General features: G+C 37.4%; 1 protein-coding gene across 3 annotated transcripts; it reads left to right on the forward strand.

Moving 5' to 3' along the window:
- Positions 1-2,661: 2,661 nt before the first annotated feature.
- Positions 2,662-11,462, forward strand: aqp4 (aquaporin 4). Of its 3 annotated transcripts, none has more exons than XM_043218828.1 (5): positions 2,662-2,994; positions 5,876-6,296; positions 6,940-7,104; positions 8,239-8,319; positions 10,301-11,462. In XM_043218828.1, exons 1-5 carry the CDS (start codon positions 2,963-2,965, stop codon positions 10,571-10,573), a joined length of 972 nt encoding a protein of 323 aa, XP_043074763.1. In that variant the 5' UTR covers positions 2,662-2,962; the 3' UTR covers positions 10,574-11,462. The 3 variants fall into 3 exon arrangements, with proteins under 3 accessions (XP_043074763.1, XP_043074764.1, XP_043074762.1); XM_043218829.1 differs by having other exon boundaries at positions 2,663-3,021; XM_043218827.1 differs by lacking the exon at positions 2,662-2,994 and adding an exon at positions 3,907-4,075.
- The last annotated feature ends 3,687 nt before the right edge of the window (positions 11,463-15,149 follow it).

Below are 15,149 nucleotides of genomic sequence, written 5' to 3' on the forward strand. Positions count from 1 at the left end.
TATTGGACTCCTCTCTGAACTGTCCTCTGTGCTTTTGGTTGTAATGCATGTGGTTTTAAGAAAAAAAATAACTAAATTGAATTATCTGGCATCAATTTGTTTTCCGTGTACTTTCCCCGTACAATTAAACACAAAACTGTTTCTACTGCACCAGTAAGCCCCTGGTTTATTTTTTATTTTTTCTTTCTGATCTATTTATCTACTAGGCATAACTCCCAGAACAGACAGATGAAGGCAAATCTGACCATCAGAAAATAAATATTTCCGCACTGCGAGTCTCTGTTGTGTCTTTTTCTGAAGCTCTGAATTGCGTCATTATTTAACAGCAGAATGCTATTCATTCATGTGTGTAATTACACCATACTGATAGAAGGGGGATTTGCACATATGGGAAACGCGCGCATACACACATCTCCCATCTACTTCACCCCTCCAAATTACAACACAAAGAGAAAACTGCATAGTGCTTAATCTGGCCTGCGTTTTTGGCTTCTGTTTACATCAGCGCTGTGATTAGATTACCAGTGTATATTTATGTGCATTTGTTTTCTCGCAACTTGGATGGAGTCTGAATATTATCAGGGATGACTTTTAATGATGTAATAATCCATCTGCCATAATGCAAGAGAGCATATGCTTGAACGGTTCAGTGAGGGAATGAGGGAGAGAGAGAGAGAGAGACAGCGCGGAGTTAGTTAATTGTTCATCATTACTGCAGGACAAACATGGATCCTGGCAGAACCTGCATGGAAATCCTGTTTACTCTTGTGTGTGTGACACACACACACACACACACACACACACACACAGACAAATACACAATGAGGAATTGTTTCCGAATCTTCTGCTAATGAGCACATCAAGTGCTGAGATTAGATTCACGTTCACACACTGCCTGTATAAATACAGCAATAATATTCCATTATTTACTCGACGGATGTCCCAGTGAATGTTCACGCGTGTTCATATGCCACTCACAGAAAAGAGTATTAAACAGCTGCTTTCCACACTACAATGGCGATTCTTCTGGCATCTCTCCAACACCTTAAATCCTTCCGCATTTTCTGCACCGGCTTTTCCTCTCTCCAAAGGCTTTTCAAAAACTGTTTAAACAAATACAGTCAACCTCAACCAGGAAATCCAACGGATCCTGACAGACAGGCAGAAAGACGCTGAATTCTTCAGCTGTTCGCATGCACAGCTTCTTTAGAGTCAGCTGTTTTAGTCAATCAATATGTGATGAAACTAACACGGGAGTTAGCAGAGAGTTATCCTTCACTTTACACACTCTCAGACTGTGTCTCTGTGAGGTTACGGCACTCGGAGGTGTTGTGCTTGGAAATGGACTGGTGCTTTGTGTCTGAAGTGGTTACAGCTGACTCCAGGCACAAGAAACAAATCTAAGAGCTTTTTTCCTCCGTATCATACATAGCCTGGGTATCGCGCAATGCGTTATAGCAAATCCTTGCATCATCCACAGGACCGGACTTCTTGGATGCCTCACTGGTTGAGTCAAATTCTGGCCAGTAAGATGTTGCATAGGCTAAATTTACTAATTTGGGTGGACCTTTAAAAAAGTCATTTAAAAACGAAAGAATTGTGTTGTAATGACTGAGTCTTTTTTAGGTGTGGAAGACTGTAGTGTGTGATCTGCGGCTGACCTCGTCTCTGAGCGTTGACAAAGTGCTAAACTGGCACGTCAGGCAAGCCCAACCAAACTGACATAGTGTCCATGCTTCCTATCATCTATCCAAAGGATAAGTCAAATATCTTATCGTAGATTATGCTTTCTGTCAGCAACTTTAAGTTTTTAAGTTTAAGTTTAAATTTTGACATACAAAACCACTGCAGAATGATAACGTATTTGCAATTAAATTAGTGGTATTATTAAAATGAAGTGGAAGAAACAATACTAAATGCATTGCCTTTTTTGAAAGAAATAAAAAAAATGCATATTTTTGTTTAGCAAGGATGCATTAAAGGAATAGCAATTTTCACTGAAAATGAAAATTGTGTCATCATTTACTCTGGAAGAGGTCCAAATCTGTATGAATTACTTTGTTCTGCCAAACACAAATGGAGATATTTAAAGAAAGAGTTTGTAACCAGACTGTTTTGACATCCATAGTATTTTTCAATGGCCTGGTTGCAAACTTTTTTGTCAAAACATCTTCGTGTTCGGCAGAACAAAGAAATTCATACAGGTTTGAAACTACTCGAGGGAATGTAAATGATGATTTGAGTGGACTATTCCTTTAAATGGATCGATTCAAGACAGGTGTGTTGTAACCAAAAAAATAAAATAAATATGCTGCTCTTTTACCAACACACGAATGAATTGCATTTTAATTTGATGAGCACAAGATTTGAAATTTGAAAACATTTGAAATTTACCAAATGACGCCATCCATTTACATTTAAAGTAAATGACATTTTACATGCAAATTATAAATTAACGTTAAGTAGATTATCACAGAGAATGTAATCACATCTCTTTAGCTTGTTGACCTTTGACAATATTTCAGATTAAAACTTTAAATATGACTAATAGGTATACCAGTGTAATTCATTATGTGATGATAAGGATGGAAATTGATTCTTAATTTCAAAGGTGACAAGTGCTTTACCTATTATTATTCTGTACCGAAAGTCCTGATAGATAGATAGATAGATAGATAGATAGATAGATAGATAGATAGATAGATAGATAGATAGATAGATAGATAGATAGATAGATAGATAGATAGATAGATAGATAGGGCCTTGTCTCTATGCCGTGTGATACAATGAGGCGTGAGTTGCGTGATACGTGTCTCTGGTCTTGTCAGTGCTGTCAGATCAGTTGTACCCACAGCTTCATATCTCTGTGCTGTGGTCTCTCCGCTCTGATTCGACCATGAAGAGCCAGTAACACGACACTGAGAGAGAAGCACACTGAGCTGCCAGTCAGTCTGAGGAAGGAATGACAAGCTGTGGAGCCCTGGACAGATTCAGGTGAGTGCAAGAGGAAAGGCGCTATAGGTATGTCCACGATTACTATATTGTATATTGTAGTGTGTATTATGAACACCTTAATCCTAAATATGTTCAACACAACAAAAAAGTCATTGGTTTACTTTTAAACAATTTTTTGTACATTTCTGAAAAAATTCCTAAGAAATGGCAAAACTAAACATAGCATTAGAAATTGTGCTTGTTAACAAAAAAAAAGGTTTTTTTGACAGTGTTTATGAATAGAAATATGTATAGCAAAGGCTGTACGTGATTGGAACGCATTGGTAAAGAAATTTTATAAACTGTTTTGAAGGCTTGAAACTTTTTCATGGACTAATATATATTTGAATAGCGATGTTTTTAAGACTTAAATGTTTTTATTATGAGCTTTCCGGTTTAGCATGAGGTTCAAACACCCTAAAACACAACTTTATAGATCAAAGATAAAGAAGGAAGTTTATATATATATATATATATATATATATATATATATATATATATATATATATATATATAGGGGTGTAAAATGTCATATATTTTAGTAATTCAACCTATTTTATCATATTTATCCATTATTGTTGGAAGTTTTCCGGTTTTTTTTTATGTGTTTAGCCTATATTGCTGCTGTTGTTGCTGTAGATGTAGTGTTTGTGCAAAAAAAAAAAAAAAAAAAAAAAAAAAAAACATTAATTAATTAATGTTTAAGCGCTAACGCGTTAATCTGCCCGTTTCTCGAAGAGAAGAAAATTGCAAGAAAAGCACTACGGCAAGACATGTACCGGCGATATTTAATGCTTAATAGTTTTGATCAGAACACGGGAGAAACGCGTGTGTGTGAATCAGAGGGAGGAGATGCTGAACACTCAGACACACACACACACACACACACACACACACACACTCACACACACATATTGATCATTAAAAGAGGGCGCGCTGTAATAGATCATCACGCCTACAGCAAGGTCCTGTGCTTTAAATGTCTTGAGGTCGACTTCTCCCTCTGAGAGGATGCTTGTTCAGGGATGAGAAAAGCCTTATCGCAGGTCTCGGCTCCGAACAGAAGTTGTGGCTTTCTTCGGTAAGTAAGTCGATACGGCTCTGATAGTAAGTTGTTCGGGCTTATAAAGCGCTGTTTGTGTTGTTCCAGCACGCGGGGTTAAATGTTCGCATGGGTAGGCTACACCTGCCAGATAACACCCTTGATCTCCGACATATCGTTCATACAGATTCAGGCGCTCCTCATCCAGAGATTACTTTAAACTGCGTCGCTCAGTGTTGATGCGTTGTTATTTGACTTGTGCTGCTTTCTTGCAGAGCTGCATGAAACGAGTGTGAACTAGCGTGCTGGTCTTAGTTGGTATCATTGACTGCTCTGTTTAGCAGCTGGTTGGCGTTGACTACTTTTTAGCTGGTCGAGCTTTAAATATGTCTCCCCCCAGCTGGAATGTAAATGCTTTTGAATCTTTTTGCAATATGGTTAAATTGACGTTGATGGCAGTGGTGGGTAATACAAAGCTGTGAAAGTTTTACAGATCTTTTATTTATTTATTTATATATATATATATATATATATATATATATATATATATATATATATATATATATATATATATATATATATATATATATATATTCCTCAACACTTTCTACAATGTTTTTTTCATCTTTCTTTCTGTTTATAGTGTGTCACTTTAATTAGTGTCGCTAATGATGTCTACATTGCTTCTATGCGCATTTTTCTGATGTATACTGAACAGCTGCTGTACGGTTAATAATAGATCCACTTTGTTTATGACTCTTTCTGGAATTTTTCCGAGCCTGTGCTCTATGGAATCTCTGTAAGGAAACTGAGGCCACTCTAATTGGATAAATTTCCACTTGGAAGGAGTGCACAGATTAACTGCATGGAGAGACACTTTAAAACCTTGCAGATAGAGATAAAAACACTATTACAATCTTTTATAATGAATAATAAATGATTGAGAATAGTTTTCCTGTGTATTTTTCTCTCTCATGTATTCTTACGCTGTGGTTATCAACAAATGCGCTGCATGATAAATAATTGAGGTTTTAGGATTCTGAAACATTTAAAAGAAAGATTATGACATGAAACTTTGATAAATTGTGTCAGGTACTGCACTGATCTTAAGTCGAATAAGTCAATTTGTGACACTGACCATGCAACTTTTTGTACAGATGCACCAGATGCTCTTTGGATCATTCAGAATCATGCTGGATCTTATCTTTTTTTTTTATCAGGAAATTGGTTCTTAATGTAAGAGGTGGCAAATGCTCTACATATTATGATGCTGTATGCAGCTCAAATTCTGAAACAAAAGAGAGACAAACCAAATAATAATAATGAAATTCAAAATTTTATTGAAATTATTATGCAGTTAATCTGAGCTGGGTCGTAATAAGTACTTAATATGCATTATGCATTATGTAATGTATGTCAAATTCCAAAAATAAAGTACTTATAATTAATTACATTACATTTAAAAAATACCTATTACCAGATTACAGTTATTTATGTTGATTACATGAATACTTGTTATTCACATTTATTTATTTTCCATAATTATTTTTTTTCTGTTCACAAAGCACTTTTTGGAAACATTGATGTTTATGTAGCTGATAACAAAAAATACAATGTATTTGTGTTTTTATACTAGTAAACTAATTGAGCAAAAGTAATCTAAAAGTACTCAATCTAACACATTATGCAACTATAAGTTTTGCCATTTAATTTGACTACAGTTTGTAACAGTATCAACTCCGCATTACAGACATAATTTGTTTAGTTGTTTTTTTTAAATGCAACATAGAAGCCTCATTTTCACTCATGCTCTCGTGTTCTCATTTTCGTTCTTTTCAGGAGGTGTGTGTCGTCTTGCTCATGCAATAACAGTATCATGGCAGCCTTCAAGGGTGTGTGGACTCAAGAATTCTGGCGAGCGGTTTCGGGGGAGTTTTTAGCCATGATAATATTCGTGCTGCTCAGTTTGGGATCCACCATCAACTGGGCAGCGACACAGGAGAACCCTCCGCCTGCCGACCTCGTCCTCATCTCCCTCTGCTTTGGTTTATCCATCGCAACCCTCGTCCAGTGTTTTGGGCACATCAGCGGTGCCCACATCAACCCTGCCGTCACCGCAGCAATGGTTGCCACGCGGAAGCTGAGTTTGGCAAAGGGTGTGTTTTATTTGTTGGCACAGTGTTTGGGGGCGGTGGTGGGGGCGGCCATCTTGTATGGAGTGACGCCAGCATCAGTGAGAGGAGGAATGGGAGTGACTTCTGTGAGTATGTTTAACTAAAGCGATAGTTCAACCGAAAAATCTAAAATACTGTCACTATTTACCCACCTTTTGCCGTTTCTTTCTTCTGTGGAACCAACGCTATCTCAAGACCAATTCGTGTGTATGTTATGAAGTGGCTAATTCCTATAAATTCGTACAACTTTATTTGTACGATATTGTAAGTGTATGGACAGGTAGGTTTAGGGGAACTTGTACTAATTAGCCACCTCGTAAAAAAATATCTATGAATTGCTGTGAGATCGGGCTAGCGTCCACTTTTGTTTTGTACCCCGTTGACTTTCATTGTATGGGCACAAAACACTTTTCAAATCGAATTTCGAATTTCAAAACGTCTTCTTTTGTGTTCCACAGAAAAAAAGGCATTCATTATAACATGAGGGTGAGTAAAGGATGACAGAATTTTCATTTTGGGTGAACTATCCCTTTAAGACATTCGATTGAAGGTTGTGCACATAAATAAACTCATTAGTAAAGCACTCAATAGCTCAAATTAAGCATGTCACGTTAATGAGACCCCTAAAATGTAATTGGTAGGGGCCTCCAGGAGAATAATTGAAAAACACTGTCGAGCGAGCGGTCGATGAGATTCACTCTACACATAACTCACTATCACCTCCTGCAGGTCAATGCCGAAATCTCCACTGGTCATGCGATTGTGATCGAGCTCATAATCACTTTTGAGCTCGTCTTCACCGTGTTTGCCACCTGTGACTCCAAACGCAATGATCTCAAAGGTTCGTCGGCCCTGGCGATCGGTCTGTCGGTGTGCATCGGCCATCTGTTCGCTGTGAGTATTTTATGAATCGCACCATTAGAAAAGCGCTGTGGAAAAGTGCATTGCTATACGTTTCAGTGGCTTCCCAAGGCGCGTTTCCAGTGAGTGCTTTAACTATATGGAGATAATATTTTCAATCTTGCACTGTCAAGCGCATTTTTAAGCAGTACTTGAAGATCTTTATCCTATAAAGATTAGCCTCTTGAGGTGTATCTGCTTAGTTCTCCTTTAGAGAATTTGTAGCCTAGCTACAATCCCAAGTGATGGAGTTATTTCCATGCCACTAGTCCCAGCAGAATCTGCAGATGAGGTGTTTATATGAAAGCTCATTTGTGTTGCTAGGGATGTTGGCATGAGAGCGCGATGCCCTCTACGTGCCCTCATGTATTTAGGCCTGGCACTGGTACAAACATTATTTAAGACCCTTTAGAGCCGATTTATGGTTTTAAAAGGCAAACCGCCGTCACTTAGCTCACTCATTCTTCCTATCTTTATATTTCATCTTCTCTCAGGCTGTTTGTGCATTTCTGATTGGCAAAAACTTTCTTTGAGGTTTTGCAAAATCGTCGATGTGAAATGACCGGTGAGTGGTGCTAAAAGCATGCTCAGATGAACAACATTTCAAAGCTGGTTTATCACGTTGGCTTTTCTTAAATTGAATGCTTTATCGTGTTGGAAAATAATGTAGCACCTATAGTAATTGTGTGGCAGTCAATGGGACAGCCACAAGCGTCCCGGTCTTTGCCCAATCTGTTGACGTTAATGAAGGCAATTAATCTTTTTCTAGTTTTATTGAGCGTTATCAAGCACATTTACTATGTCAGAAAAGCCATGCATTTGGAGCTGGTTATGATACAAATGTCAAAATGCATTGTAAAAACAAAACATGGTAAAAGTCTTTTGAGGTCATTACTTAGAATTTAGCGAGAAACCGTATGAAAATAAGTCATATTAATTAGTAATCTGCCCCATAGTCATAATTATAAGAAATAAAAGTTTTACTGGCAGTGATGTTCATTTCAGCTAGAAACTGCAGTTAATTACAAGAACCTTTTGGAGTTTTTGGCATGTTTTTCCGTGGAGTTTGTGTTTCAATATTCGTGCAAGTTCCCAACAAGTGTAACGAGTTCTGTCTGTTTGTTTCAGATCCCATACACTGGAGCCAGTATGAATCCAGCTCGCTCTTTTGGGCCTGCGGTCATCATGGCAAAATGGCAGGACCATTGGGTAAGATTTACACAATAATCCTCCGCGTCTAGATAAACAACGCTCGTTTAGTTCTTGCTAATTCCTACAGTGATATTCATGTGCGTAAAGACTGAAGGTCAGCGGGGCCTTTAAAACCGTGCTTCATAAAAGTGAAGCTGACAAGAATTTGATTCAATGCCAAAACTTATTTAAGAAGAACATTTTGGCTTTGTTTCACTGAGACTGAACTATATTTGGACCAACAAGGCGTTTATCTCCGACCGACCACAGACCTTTGGCATAAAGCTTGAAATACTGGTTTAATTAATTGAATATATCAGTGTATCCTAACGATCGTTGAACTGCACTGTACAACCTTGATTCTGCTGAATATCGAAAAGGTTGTGATTGCCAGGACCCAGTGCATATATTTCAGTTTGTGGCTTTAAATGTCATTCCTCTTGAAATATTGCACAGCGGTCAGAAGCCAGACAGATGTGGCATTCAAAATAACACCGGTACATGACACTGGCTGGTGTGCTCCCTACATGCACATATAAGCGCTATGTATCATCGTGAGTGGCGCGTCTGAGTGACTGCTGCTGTCGTCACGTTTGATGCAGGGTCTCCTCGCTGGCGCTGTAACATTAGAAAGGTCAAAACATTTCTTTCATGCAGTGTTTACCGCACTTGTAGCAGGCTACACGCGGTGCCCTTTTCAAAGTGTTGGTGTGACTTTCATCAATGAAAGATTTTAGAGATTATGAATGAAAGAAACACATCGGGGTGAAGCCACGTGAAGGCCAGAGTGGTTACACTGAGAGCTGCTGGTGATCATTTTACTGTATATATATATATATATATAATCAGTTGGAAATAATGAGATAGATCAAATGAACTGCATTTCTGGGCACAGGTTTTGCTCGGAGCTGTCTAGGGTTGTGAGGGGTAAACGCATCTGTCCCGTGCTATGCAGTGTGGTCTCACCCACTTCTATTTCTGTCATCACAGCAGTTAGTAATCCAGTTTTGGCACAGTTTTGAAGTCGATATCCTGGTCAAGACTGATAACATGCACATATTTGATATATATGGGGATATAAGCGTAGGAAAGATCACTGGGCCGAAATTATAAAGGAAATGAAAGACAAACTTCATGCTGTAATGTTTACAAAAAAATTAAGAATAACTAATATACAGCAGGGCCCAGAAGTCTTAAGTGACAATGTTTCTGTTTTTTTCCAGAAATTTAATACATTTTTACTGGAAATGTTTAAATAATTATTTTGTTTAGTTGATTACCCAATATTGTATTTTTTTTCCAAAAACGTGATGTGAGTAAAAAGTTTAATTATTAATGTAACAAATTTATCAAAACAAAATATTAAATATTATTTGTGCAGAGTCTTATTAATGTAACACAATATTAAATTCATACATTTAATATATATTATTATAATATATAATGTATTTATGAGTAGAGAAGCATAAAAATTATACACAGTGCATAACTATAAATATTTCTTATTAATTGTGCATCATAACATTTCTTTAGTTTTTTTCAATATCTAAAGCTAACAGTTTGAGTGAAAAGTACAATTTACTTTTAAATAAATTAAAGAATATTATATATTAGTGCAAAATCTGAAACGTTAATTTATCCATTTAACGTCATATTTCTATCATAGTATTATTATTTTTATTTTTTGCTAAATCCTAAAACACACAATTTTAGTGAAAATTGCAATAAACTGAATTTTTATTTTTAATACATTTGAAATTAATGAATTTCTTGACATATTTTTCAAAATATGAATACAATTTAAGTAAAAAAATATATATATATATATATATATATATATATATATATATATATATATATATATATACACACATGTATAGATCGATATTGACATAATTACATAAATTTCTATTTAAGTTAAATGAATGGTTTTGAAAGTCTCCTCAAAGTTTCAGTATTTGAACAAGAGTTATTGTTTCTCTCTCTCTCTCTCTCTCAGGTGTACTGGGTAGGCCCTTTAATAGGGGGCATAATGGCAGCAGCTGTGTACGAATATCTGTTCTGTCCCGACCCTGACCTGAAGCGCCGCTACGCTGACGTCCTCTCCAAGAGCCCTTTCCAGATCGACCCGTATCGGGTGGTGGACGCAGATTCATACCCCAGCGATCAGGCTCAGCTCATGGCCAAGCAGGCGGCCATCAGAGTGCTGGACCTGGAGAGGGCAGAGAAGAAGGAGAGAGAGTCGGCTGGAGAGGTGCTATCGTCTGTATGACTAGTGAGAGGCACTGAGCAGGAACAGCACAACACTCGCAGCATTAATGAGCTCAAAGAGACCGATCTGATCTAGAGTCGCACTGTGTGTTTGTGCACAGATCCTCTACGGAATGACTCGCAACACTTGACTTTAATCATTAAGAATGAGCTACAAACCGCCTAATGGTCTCGCTTTAAATGCTCTTCCTTGTATGCCAGTCACAGGCCATAGATCTCATATCCAATAGAATCCACTTTGAAGATTTTAGTCAGTCACTGAACATCCTTTAGCAGATGCACCCCATCAACTGCTGAATCAATAACTAAATGGGACTCTCACATCTAAGCAAATGTAACGCTTTTGTTTGGTCTACGGGTTATTACCTGGCAATCAGGGTTGAGATTAGATCATCACCATAGTAATGCAGATCATTTTCCTTCTCAGTGCACTCTCTGTGAATTAACCCTTTCTCTCCTCATCTCCTTCTCCCTTTCAAATCTAATGTCATTTAGAGTACTTTTTACAGTTTGTTTTTTTTCTTTAGGTTATGAACGTTGTATCTTTCAACGCTGCTGTCAGAAATCATACAGTTACAATCCCTGAATGGGTTTTATTTTCTATTTCAGTTGAAATGCTTACTTTATTTCTTTCTTCACTTTCTCCATTTTAAATCTAATATTGCAGTGAGTATTTTTATATTTTATGTTAGTCTTTAATGCTATTAATGATTTTTTTTTTTAAGTGCAATAATATCTATGATTTTATTTGTTAAAATTACACACATGTCCTTCCACCTTTTGTTATTCTCATGCACTCTGGAAATCATGTAATCATTGAAAAAATGCTACTAGTGTAATGTTTTAAATTAATGTTTCATTTATGTTCAGGTTTTATTTATATACACTGTATTGCCATATAAAAATATATATATATATATATATATATATATATATATATATATATATATATATATATATATATATATATATATATATATATATATAGTCCCCTTCAGAAGAATAGATCTGACTACTTACTCCCAGCTGAACATCTTTTAGTGTGACTTTAAATGCAGTCCTTGAGCCAAAAACTCATCACCAAACACCATTGACAATGACCTACTATATGGACAAAAGTATTGGAACAGAAAAAGGCACTTCCAAAGCTGTGGCAACAAAGATGGAAACATAATTCGAGTGTTTACTAACTGTATTTCCATCTCTGTTGCAACATTTTTGGAAGTGTCTAAAAAGACTGCACCCATATGTACAAGTCATTGGTGTTTGGTGATGAGTTTTTGACTGAAGCACTGCATTTAAAGTCACATCAGAGGTGTTCAGCTGGGATAAGGAGTCGGCTTCATGCTTCTTTTCTAAACCTTGCCTTATACACAGAGGCATTGTCACGTCAGAAAAGTTACTGCTCTAAAATAAAAGCACACAATTCCCTAGAATATCATTACATGCATAAATATTAAGATTTGCACTCGTGGAAATTACTAAAGTAGTCAGGTCTGTTCATCAGAAGCAGGTGACCCAATACTTTTGGCTATATATATATATATATATATATATATATATATATATATATATATATATATATATATATATATATATATATATATACTAACCTGTTATAAAAAAATTATTTTAGGCTTATTATTTAACCAATATGTTGGACGTTTATGTTATGTACATTAATTTTTTCTGAATTATTTGAAATTGATTTTCCTGATTCATTTGAAAATGGATAATATATTATTAAAGAGAAGAAAAATAACTGCAATGTCTTATGGAAGCCGGTTAAACTCTGAAGTGCAGTTTGCGTTCACATCTGTGTACCAGCAGAGGGCAGCACGTCCTTAAAGGACGGTTTTACCCTCACACTCCAGAAAAGCTGAAGCACATTTGTTTATCTGCTGGTGCCAGATTTCTGCGGATATTGTTTCGTGAAGTGTTTAGCTCTTCTCTTCTCTGGTGAGTGATCAAAGACCCGGTCCCGGACTTTTATAGCGCTCCATTTCTTTCACTTTTCACAGGATTTTGTGTGTGTGTGGTCATTTGTTGGAATAAATTTAATTTCGTTTTATGTTAATCAATTTTTAAAGTAATAGGGATTTCTATTGGATATGACGTTGTGTTGTGAAAATGTGTTGCCAATAATGTGCTCCTTATATTTGCAATAATCTTTATTCATTTTTATCTTAAAATGTGTTTTACGCTTAAATCTTTATCCCAAACGACTGGGAAAATCGTGGGAAGATTCCTTAAATTCATTGGCTAAAAGGTGCAGGAATCTTTCTGTGTACGTGTTTGAATCAGAATGGGATTGAGGAAGAGTGCACTGTTTATATTTTTATTTATAATTAAGAAGGTGGTTAATCCCAAGGCTTTTGACTGTAACAGAGGCAGACCCCCCCCCACACACACTCTTCAATCCCTCCCTCAGCTATTTATGGAAATTTAAATCTTAATTGCTCCATTTAAATTAATTGGAGAAAGAAAAAACTCAGCAGTTAGTCTGTTAAAATATTTATTTTCCCATGTGACTACAAAGGAGATCCTCCGTCATAACGCACATAGAAAGCTACCCAAACCAGTAGCATCAAAGCCTTTTTGACCGAGCGTGCGTTAATCCAACTTCACAGACATTAAACACCAAAACAAGTGATGAAAATTGCAAAAGCGCGGTATGTTGGGCCGACGCACGCGTGAGAAACGCACACAAGCATACGTGTGTATGCACGCGCACACACACACACACACACACACACAGAGAAAAGTCTGATGCAGTGACAGTTGAAGCCAGGGCCTGAGGCTAAACACAATAAACAATCTGACAATGAATATTCATGCAAGCTCACACTGTGGTTTTGTGTAATATTAAGCAGCCCAATGAATATTCCTGGAGACAAATTAAAGTGACGGGCTGTGTGTGGAAGGTCGTGTCTACATCTTCAAGAGTGACACTCTGATCTTCTTGACTGTAACATACACAAACCCGGGATAAATAGACTGAGGACTGAGGAAATTCAGGGGCCGCCTTCGGCAGAACTTACTGACCTTTCGGGAAAGTCTAAAATAACATTATCAGGGACCGTCTCGAAGCCTGGTAATGTTATTATCTAATTAAATTGTTTATATTTAATAACTTAATATGTCTGCGCAGGTCGCCTCAACTGAACTTGTGACATGTAACAAAATCACTTTTATTGGACCTTGTGGACTGAAAATGAAGCACTAAGACAGCGTTTTTTCGACTTTTACAATACAATTTCATAAAATTTGTAACGAATAGTAGGCCATGCAATACAATAGTAACTGTATTGTAAATTGTAGCAGCAAAAACATTATAAATTGTATTAATTATAAATCTGCTGCCAATAGCTCATTAACCTAATTTGTAGTGTATATAGACTTCAGTCAGGTTACACACCATATTTAACAGTTCAAAGTGAGGCCGTGAGAGAGATGTTAAACCGTTTTATGGGCTTTTTATAAAAACATTTAGTTCTGTTACCTCAGTGTGTATACGTATATCCCTCACAGCCTCGTTTGCAACTCTGCCAAAACTTTTAAAATGGAGCTATCCTCAGCAGTGTCTGGGAAAGCAGCAAGGACCTGGCTCGTTGAAAGTGCTGTCAATGTCCACCAGATCACTAAATCAGCCTTACTAAATTGAAATTAATGCACGCCGCTCCCTGTATTTTTAATATTATTATTATTTTGTTGTTTCGGGGCCTCTTAGAAACAGACGTAGCCTAATATTGTTTCACCGATGTTTGTCAAATAGTGGCGTACAACGTGTTTATTCCTCATTTTAAAAGCCGCTGGAATGTAATCAGCTGCAGATGTGCTTTTATCAGCTTTTAAAATGGCTCGGAGTGCGGCTTAGCCAATCGCAGTTTCGATCCGTTTCATAATTAAAGTTTTAAAATAACGAAAAACAATGCCATTTTCGCTCTCGCCTTATCGCGCCCGACTTCGGGATTTACATTCGCGCGAACGCGCACGCGCGCGTGCACTCGTCGCCCGAGCGCGCGCATACACGCGCCGCACAAGCACACGCCATGCGGAAACGCCGAGAAATAGCCGTTTCTGGGGGAATTTTGAATTTTAAATGGCAAATCAAGCATTTAACACTTTCACCCTCCTAATAATTTATACAATAAACAGGAGCCTAAGTCACTTCCTTAATAATTTAGACATAAGCTAATGTTGATTTATTCAGCAGGGCTAGTGCCAGCAGGAGACCCGGAGGAACTGAAATGTGTATTAAAGTAGGACAGAGGCAGCCGGCGCCATAATAACATTTGGATAATTTTATTATGGCTCACGGCTCAGTTCATTTCCCCTTCTGCTCGCTGCATGAAATTGTTTGATTCTCACAGCGCCTGGAGTGAACTGAGAAGGTGCCACACGCGCACATAAACATATGCAAACACACTTTTTCGCGCGTTTCTCAGCACACCTACTCCCTCGTACCTTCTCTCGCTTCGCCACGCGTTCCTGACGCGGACACGCACGCGTTCAAACCTCTCCCGAACGCGCGTGAGCGTTTCTCGTGGCCCTGCCTGGCGCGCAGAGAACAGGCG

Source organism: Puntigrus tetrazona, chromosome 20 (assembly GCF_018831695.1).
Source record: "Puntigrus tetrazona isolate hp1 chromosome 20, ASM1883169v1, whole genome shotgun sequence".
NCBI classification, from domain to species: Eukaryota; Metazoa; Chordata; class Actinopteri; order Cypriniformes; family Cyprinidae; genus Puntigrus; species Puntigrus tetrazona.